Source organism: Galeopterus variegatus, unplaced genomic scaffold, assembly GCF_000696425.1.
Source record: "Galeopterus variegatus unplaced genomic scaffold, G_variegatus-3.0.2 Scaffold176, whole genome shotgun sequence".
Classification (NCBI taxonomy): domain Eukaryota; kingdom Metazoa; phylum Chordata; class Mammalia; order Dermoptera; family Cynocephalidae; genus Galeopterus; species Galeopterus variegatus.
The window spans coordinates 584,982-594,521 of NW_007726287.1; the positions used below are offsets into that span (position 1 = coordinate 584,982).

The 9,540-nt window shown below is 45.7% G+C and overlaps 1 protein-coding gene across 1 annotated transcript in view; it reads right to left on the reverse strand.

The window, feature by feature from the left end:
• Nucleotides 1-9,540, reverse strand: part of AK8 (adenylate kinase 8) — a 136,434-nt gene that overhangs the window by 74,208 nt on the left and 52,686 nt on the right. Inside the window, exon 9 of the mRNA XM_008563686.1 lies at nucleotides 1,128-1,217. Within this exon, the coding sequence (XP_008561908.1) occupies nucleotides 1,128-1,217 (90 nt within the window). The remainder of the gene's footprint in view (nucleotides 1-1,127; nucleotides 1,218-9,540) is intronic.

The following is a 9,540-nucleotide window of genomic DNA, read 5'->3' on the forward strand; positions in this document are numbered from 1 at the left end:
TCTGAAGCCGACTGGCAAGTTCCAAAGCTCGCACTGGTTTTCACATGCATGCTCCCCACCCATGCCTCCTGCCTCGCCTCGTTCCACGTGCCACTGCAGTGACTCAGGAGTAGACCCACCCGCGGACCTGCCCGGCCCAGACGCTTGTCTGAGGAGCCCACTCCGCCTCACGTGAACTTCACCCTGGGGACTAGGACATCTTACGCAGGGGCTTGGAAGAGCCCAGCCAGGATGTCCCCCCAGGGGGCCCTTTCAGCGATGGTTTAGGAGCAAGCGTCTTGTTCTCCCGTGTGTCCTCGTCAACTTTCTCTGTCTAGAAAGTGGTAGGACAAGGCCCCGAGCGTCCAGCAGGGGTGTCCGGGTCAGTGCACGCTCACCACCATGGCAGGGGCTGGTGTCCTCACGGTATGCACAAGCTCCCACCAGACTCAGTAACCGAGCTTGCACTGACTGCAGAGGAGCCAGAGCACTGCACGCAGAGGGGCGGTGTCGGCGAACGGAAAGTTCGGGCTGTGTGGCCTCAGCAGCTCGGTCCTTCTCCACGGCTCAGTTATGGACTCCGGAAGCTGGGCCAGGATGAATTCAAAGGCACCCTTGCTAGGGGTCAGGTCACAGGAATGCTTTCAGACTGGGGATCTCGGAAGATTATCTGGTCCTGCTTCCCCCATTAAACAGGTGAGTGCCTGGGCCCTGGCTGGTCGACCCTCGCATCTGCAAAGCTGGCTTCTGACTGCTGATTAAATTGGAATATTTGCCCACAGTATTTATTTATTTATTTATTTTGTATATCAAATAATAAAGGATGTGGAAAGCTCTGTGGCCTCCCCTGGCTCTTAATTTTAAGTGTTATAAGTTATGAAAATAAAACATTCCTGAGAAATAGAAGCATTCTAAATCACCAGTGATAGCCCCACCATGTCCCCAAACTCACCTTGCCTGGGGTCAGGCTTGGACACCAAAGGCCTTGCCAAGGAACAAGCAGCAGAGTCCCCGGTCCCGAGAAAGTCCAGTGTCCGTCTCCTGGTGGTGTTCCCCAACTTCGAGCCCCCAGATGCTCAGAGAGCCCCGCACAGAGCAGGTTCTCTCCAGAGCCTGGAGGGTTGTGGCTGATCGTGGGGGAAGCCTACCTGCTATCTGCTTTTCAAAAAAGGGCTGGATGACCTCGCCAAAGTTTGTCTTGCCCGCCACAGCCTCTTTCAGCAGTTGCCCACAGCAGACTGAGGAGAGAGGAACAGAGAGACACCCATGAAATTTTCAATAGAAGGGAGAGTGAGAAAAGAAAGAAACCTCAGTGCTGCCTGCTGGGGGGTGGGAAAGGTCACTGAAAAAAAAAATAAAAGCGTTTCTCTGTGTGTGGGTATGTGTCCAAGTAAAAGTAAATATCAAAAAGAAACTGGGACATGAAGAAGAGGGGAGGACGGAATAAAAAGGAATGCATTTGGCAGGCAGCATAATAAAAACGGATGGCGCGGGGGCGGGCACTGTCGAGGCTGCTGCCAGCAGAGGAGCCCTGCAGGGCCTCGGCTACCCCTGGAACATGAGTCGCTGCAGAGGCTTAACATCCGGGTGGAGAGCTGCTTGTCCCTGAGTCAGGTGCCACAAGTGTGTTCACAGCCACAGCAGGACCACACAGGGGAGGCTGGCCAGGTGGGTGGCTTCCGTGGCCCTTCCACTTGGCAAGGCGTTTCCATGGGGTGGTGTGTCCACAAAACAGGATCAGTTAATGCACCAAAGGTACTAACACAGAACTAAACGACACCACGCCAGGTCCCCTTCACACACGTGCTCGCCGTTGTGCCCCACCGTGTCTCCAGCGCTGAGCCGTGGCCAGCACGTGGGAGGTGTGGCCCACAAGCGGTGAATGACAAATGTACGCTGCCATCTCCCTGCCTAGTGTGTCCTCAATGGCCAAAGCCAGAAGATTTAAACTGTACTTTCATGAGTTGTTCATTGTGCAATCTTGATTTTCTTACCTTTAGGGCTAAGGGGTTTTCTGCCTATACTTAAACCAAATGCAATTCTAAAATTAACTGGATAACAAAATGTTTAAGACAAATACCATCATCAAAGATTTATTCCTCAATAACGATATGCTTAATTCACTATGTAAATTACAGCAGTGTTTTTATCCAAAGTGGTTGGCAGCTTCACCAGCTAAGGGACATGTAAGTAAGAATAATAAGGGCTGATGGTAACTGAGACTTTTCGATATGCCAAGTGTGCTTTGTCTTATTCTGGCCTCAAAACAACCTGTTGCTTTTTAGATGAGGACACTGAGACTCGAGGAGGTGAAGTAACCCATTCTAGGGCACAGAGCCAGTGAGTGGCAGAGCTGGGATCCAAACCCAGGTCTACGTGACTTCAAACCCATGCTCAGCTTCCAGTTCTGACCAGGGAGGAGGAACAGGTATCAAATTTACCTTCTCTCATTGAAAGCTATGAAACTGAGCAAAATATANTTTTGAGAAAAACTAAAACATACAGAAAAGCTGGAAGAAGAATCAAAAAATTCCTGTGCACTCTTCCTGAAGTTCACCGGTCACTGCCACCGCCTCCTCCGCATGTCACTGTCTTTGTATCTGAACCACTGCCTGCTTGCTAGTGGGGAATTAAATGATCATCCAGTCACCAACGGAATACTATGCAGCAGAATTCAAAACTCTAGAAATCTATAACTTGGTATCACCTTCATTGCTTTATTCAACCAATCATCATAGGCTGCTAATAACCACCACTGCCCCCGCCCCCATAAGTGGGGATCTGGCACTGTCCGGGGGAAGTTCTGGTGAGGACGCGCTGGGCACGCCACCGTTGCTGCTGCTCGCGACTACTACCCTCCCAGGCCTGCACATGCACATTACAGCCGGCCCCTGCCAACCCTGCAAGGCAGGAATTCCTATCACTATCTCACCACCGAGAAGCCTGGGGCTTCAAGAAGGGCGAGGTGGTTTCTTGGAGCCACATGGCTACTGGGTTGACACTGGGATCTGAAGCCGACTGGCAAGTTCCAAAGCTCGCACTGGTTTTCACATGCATGCTCCCCACCCGTGCCTCCTGCCTCGCCTCGTTCCACGTGCCACTGCAGTGACTCAGGAGTAGACCCACCCGCGGACCTGCCCGGCCCAGATGCTTGTCTGAGGAGCCCACTCCGCCTCACGTGAACTTCACCCTGGGGACTAGGACATCTTACGCAGGGGCTTGGAAGAGCCCAGCCAGGATGTCCCCCCAGGGGGCCCTTTCAGCGATGGTTAGGAGCAAGCGTCTTGTTCTCCCGTGTGTCCTCGTCAACTTTCTCTGTCTAGAAAGTGGTAGGACAAGGCCCAGAGCGTCCAGCAGGGGTGTCCGGGTCAGTGCACGCTCACCACCATGGCAGGGGCTGGTGTCCTCACGGTATGCACATGCTCCCACCAGACTCAGTAACCGAGCTTGCACTGACTGCAGAGGAGCCAGAGCACTGCACAAAATAAAAGCGTTTCTCTGTGTGTGGGTATGTGTCCAAGTAAAAGTAAATATCAAAAAGAAACTGGGACATGAAGAAGAGGGGAGGACGGAATAAAAAGGAATGCATTTGGCAGGCAGCATAATAAAAACGGATGGCGCGGGGGCGGGCACTGTCGAGGCTGCTGCCAGCAGAGGAGCCCTGCAGGGCCTCGGTTACCCCTGGAACGTGAGTCGCTGCAGAGGCTTAACATCCGGGTGGAGAGCTGCTTGTCCCTGAGTCAGGTGCCACAAGTGTGTTCACAGCCACAGCAGGACCACACAGGGGAGGCTGGCCAGGTGGGTGGCTTCCGTGGCCCTTCCACTTGGCAAGGCGTTTCCATGGGGTGGTGTGTCCACAAAACAGGATCAGTTAATGCACCAAAGGTACTAACACAGAACTAAACGACACCACGCCAGGTCCCCTTCACACACGTGCTCGCCGTTGTGCCCCACCGTGTCTCCAGCGCTGAGCCGTGGCCAGCACGTGGGAGGTGTGGCCCACAAGCGGTGAATGACAAATGTACGCTGCCATCTCCCTGCCTAGTGTGTCCTCACTGGCCAAAGCCAGAAGATTTAAACTGTACTTTCATGAGTTGTTCATTGTGCAATCTTGATTTTCTTACCTTTAGGGCTAAGGGGTTTTCTGCCTATACTTAAACCAAATGCAATTCTAAAATTAACTGGATAACAAAATGTTTAAGACAAATACCATCATCAAAGATTTATTCCTCAATAACGATATGCTTAATTCACTATGTAAATTACAGCAGTGTTTTTATCCAAAGTGGTTGGCAGCTTCACCAGCTAAGGGACATGTAAGTAAGAATAATAAGGGCTGATGGTAACTGAGACTTTTCGATATGCCAAGTGTGCTTTGTCTTATTCTGGCCTCAAAACAACCTGTTGCTTTTTAGATGAGGACACTGAGACTCGAGGAGGTGAAGTAACCCATTCTAGGGCACAGAGCCAGTGAGTGGCAGAGCTGGGATCCAAACCCAGGTCTACGTGACTTCAAACCCATGCTCAGCTTCCAGTTCTGACCAGGGAGGAGGAACAGGTATCAAATTTACCTTCTCTCATTGAAAGCTATGAAACTGAGCAAAATATATGAAGCAGTTCTTTTCAGGCATTGGAAAACAGACAGGACAAAGAGGAAAAAACATGCAAAATGAGCCTCACATTCACCCTGGATTTCTGCCAGTGGGCACTTCTCAAACCACAGCACAGGAGAAGTGGAACCCAAACAAAGCAGCAGTCTCAGTGGGTGGAGAAAACAAAGATTGGAGTTTGGGACGCTGAGACAGCTGGAATTTGTGGAAGAGGGTAATGCAGAGGAGGGAGCTGTGCACAGAAGGGGTTCCAGAAAGCTGCAAGGGGGTTCACTGAATCTTTGGTCAAAACAAAACTGCATTTGTGTAACTCCACAAAGCCCAGGAAAGAAAAGCTGCTGGAAGCTGTGAACTGAGTGGCAATTCACACAGTGCTGGGAGACGCTGGCATTCTGACAGCCAAAGTGAGGGACCTTGCTGAACACCCTAGACATTCAGTTGAGACTCCAGAAGGGCCACACCTCAGGTGCAGGGATGCTCTAACCCTACAGTAAATACATTCAAATCCCAGCTTAACAAAGCCTAAAAATAAGCTTCAGCGGAATCCAGTTAATCCACCAGTAAACTGACTGCCTGTTAGAACTCAACTCCTTTAAAATAAATATTCTTAAAGAAAAACTACACAATCCGGACTCTCAACACTATAAGAACTATAATGTCCAGCATATAAATGAAACTATTTGACATGTAAAAAAAGCAGAAAAATGTAACCCCTATGAGGAGAGAAAACAGGTCATAGAATCATAGATGTCAGAATGAGCATACCGGGACTTGAAAACAGTTATTATAAACATTTTTCAAACTTTAAAGGAAAAAATAGTTAAAATGAGTGAACAGAAGGGGAATCTCAGCAGAGAAATAGAAATTATTTTTAAAAAAAGATGGAAATTCTGCAGTGAAAAAATACAGTATCTTAAATGAAAAAAATCACTGGATGGGCTGCAATCAGTGAATCTGAAGGCAGGAAAACAGGCAATGGAAAACATCCAAAATGAAGGAAAGATGGAAGAAAAAAGACCAGAACCTCAGGGACCTCGAGGACAAGATCCAGCAGTCTCCCATATATTTAACTGGAGTCCTGGAAAACAGAAAGAGGAGGGGGGCAGAAAAAATATTTGAGCAAATAATGTTAGGAGTATTTCAAAAGTTGATGGAAAATATCAGCCCACACATCCAAGAATCTCTGAGACCCAAGCAGAATAAACACAAAATAATCACACCTTGATACATTATGGTCAAATTGCTGAAAACTAAAGATGAAGAGAGAAGAAAAAAAAAATATATATATATATATATTTTTTTAGTTTTGTGACTGGTAAGGGGATCACAACCCTTGGCTTGGTGTCGCCTGCACCGCGCTCAGCCAGTGAGCGCACCGGCCATCCCTATATAGGATCCGAACCTGTGGCCTCAGCGTTCCCAGCGCTGCACTCTCCCGAGTGAGCCACGGGATCAGCCCAAGAGAAAATATTAAAAGCAGCCAGAGGGGGAAAAAAGATGTTTCATATATAGGCCAACAACGATAAAAAAATCTCTGAGTTCTCTTCAGAAGAAATGGAAGCCAGAAGACAAAATTCAAGTGCTAAGAGAAAAAACAAAACTGTCCACATAGATGTCGGTATGCAGCAAAAACATCCTTCAGAAATGAAGGTGAAATTTGTCACCGGCTACAAGAAATGTTAAAGGAAGTTCTTTAGGTTGAAAGAAAATGATACTAGATGGAAACCTGGCTCTAAACCAAGCAGTATTGATATATGGGTACATATGAAAGTCTTTCCCCCCTTATTTCTTAACTTTTTAAAAAGATAAATAACTTTCTAAAGCAAAAATAATTATAATATATTGTGGGGTTTATAATACATGGATAAGTAAAATGTACAGCAATGATAGCACAAAGGACAGGAGCAGGGAAATGCTGCAAGTGCCTTGTGTCACACGCGAAGAGGCGTAACATAAATTCGAGACAGACTGTGACGTGTAAGGGATGCAGGTTTAATCTCTAGAGCAACTACAAGCAAAATAAAGCCAAGAGATACAGCTGAAAAGGCAACAGAGAACATGACACGGGTTACTAAAAAATATCTGGTTAATCCAAAAGATGGTAGGAAAGGAAACAAAGAACAGATGACACAAACAAAAAAACAAAACAACAACAACAAAAATCCCAAGATGGTAGACTTGCAACCGGCAACAGAAAAATTACTTGAAATGTAAATGAACTAAACACTTAAATTAAAAGGCAGAGAATGCCAGACTAGATTTGTTAAAAATAACAAGACACGGGGCCGGCCCGGTGGCGCACTGCTACAGTGCGCCGCTTGGGAGCGCAGTGGCGCTCCCACCGAGGGTTCGGATCCCACATACAGACCAGCCGCTCACTGGCTGAGCGAGGTGCGGACGCAACGCCGAGGGTTGCGATTCCGTTGCCGGTCCTGGTCCGGTACAGGCGCGACACTGAGGGTTGCGATCCGTTGCCGGTCACGAAAAAAGACAAAAATAAATAAATAAATAAATAAAAATAACAAGACCCAACTATATGCTGTCTATAAGACACATATTTAGAATATAGGACACAGTTTAAAAGAGAAGACATACAAGATATACTATATAGACACTAACAATAAGGAAGTTAGAGTGGCTGCATTAATATCAGACAAAGACTTCTAGAAAATTAATATTACTAGAGAGGCAGAGGAACACTCCCTAACAATAAAAGGGTCATTTCATCAAGGAAATACAACAATCCTTACTGCATGTGCACTTAGCAAATTACATAAAGCAAAAACTGAGAGAAATAGACAAATCCACCATTTGAGGTGGAGATTTTAACACACCTCTCTCAGTGACTAAATAAGTAGAGAGAAAATCATTAAAGACAAAGAAGATCTAAACCGTACTATCCAACATCTTATCCTGATTGACATTTGTACAGCCCTATATCCAACAATGCAGAATCCATATGCTTTTCAAGTGCACATAGAATTGACCAGTATAGACCATATAGGCTGGGCTATAAATAAGTATCAATAAATTTCAAAGGATCAAATCATATAGGGTATGTTCTCTGACCATTATAGGATTAAATTTGAAATCAATAACAAAAAAAAATCTGGAAAGTATCCAAATATTTGGAAATTGAGCAATTCACTTCTAAATAACACATGAGTCCAAAAAAAAAAAAAAAAAAAAACCTCACAGGGAAATTAGAAAATATTTTGAACCAAATGATAATAAAACTCAATATATTAAAATGGGATGCAGCTAAAGCAGTTTGTAGAGGAAAATGTGCAGCTTTAAGGCTTATATGAAATAGGATGATTTGAAACACCTGCCAAAAACTACCTTCATCCACAATGTCCTATGAAGAAAATACTGTGCAGCCTCTTCTCTCCTAAAGACTCAAAGTTTGGAAAGAAAAAATAATTAATTATATTTGTGGCCAAGATGTTCAAACAGAGCAACTGGCTTTTTGCTGTGGGATTTGACGGGGCCGCTGTGAGGTGCAAGGCTTCGACACAGCCGGCCTGGGACTGTACTGGGATCGACCTGGCCTCCGTGTCCCTTTCCCTTCCCCAGCCCCCAGGTCTTACCTGGATCCTTAAGTTCTTCTCTTTTTTCTACACTTGACCCTAGCTGTGTACCCAGTAGAGTGCATTGCATATAGCAGGCTCTCAAAGAGTAATATCAATTTATTCTAATAAAATTCCTTATGGTTGCTCGTAAATTAAAAAAAAAAAAATCAGAATATACCACTCTCCAGAGATCACCAGTTTGGTGTATACATATGTCTTTGATTTTTTTTTCTGAGCATAAACTAACATATTTTTAACAAAAATGAGGTTACTCCCTGAATACTTGAGTGACCTGCTTTCCACCCCCTCCCCTGCTCAGCACTGTGTCAAGACGTCAAATCAGTTTCTTTTTTAAGTTAGCATTTTGATTGATGGTGGCATTTACCTTTCAAAAAATTACCACCCCCTCCCCTGCTCAGCACTGTGTCAAGACGTCAAATCAGTTTCTTTTTTAAGTTAGCGTTTTGATTGATGGTGGCGTTTACCTTTCAAAAAATCGTACCCACATATATCCCCACCTACTGTAAATGGGAGACTTTTGATAAACTCTGTGGGAGTGAATGTTGGATTGTCTGTCTGTCTGTCAACAGACAGAATGTTTGTCTGTCTCTGTCTGCATCTCATGACTCAGAGGTCCCTAAGAGTGCAGATTAGAACCTTCCCAGAGGATGACCACACAGGAGCAGGCAGTGCCTGGCTCTGGGTGCAGACAGGCCTTGCAGAGAGACCCCTATGGCCCAGGGCCTCAGGCCCCCTAAACTGGTTCACTTAAATCTCACGATGTCTTGTATTTATGAAGAACACCTTTCAGAAATGTGAACTTTCTGAGTTAGTCTTCACATGCTCAGTAATCGAAGTGTCCTGTGATGGCTCTTTTGCTATGATGAGCTTTTCCATTTCATCTCTTCATGATCGGTGCCCTGAAAGCAATTGAAACTTAAAAAATACTTTTCTTGAATGAGAGTGTCTGTGTAAACAAAATACAGCACAGAGACAGTCACTTAAATAAAGCCGTGCATGGTACAGGTACTGCTGTGGTGTCACTCAGACCTTCCCTCTGCCGTGAATGGTCTTCCACCATAACATTTCACGTCCCTGCACATAGTAAGTATGACACTTAAATGAGCATTTGGGTGTAGGGACAGGAAGATGACTGTTCATTCTTAACAAAGAAGTCATCCTTCACCGTTGCTGGACATTGGGTCTTCTAATACTCTTAACATAAAATCAAAAGGGGAAGGAGTTATTTGAATAATTTAGTTTTTAAAAAAAGTGATGCAAGCAATTTTTTTTTCCTCTTTGTCTTTTTTCGTGTCCAGCAACAGATCGCAACCCTCAGTGTCGCACCCGGACCGGACCGGGACCGGCAACGGGATCGC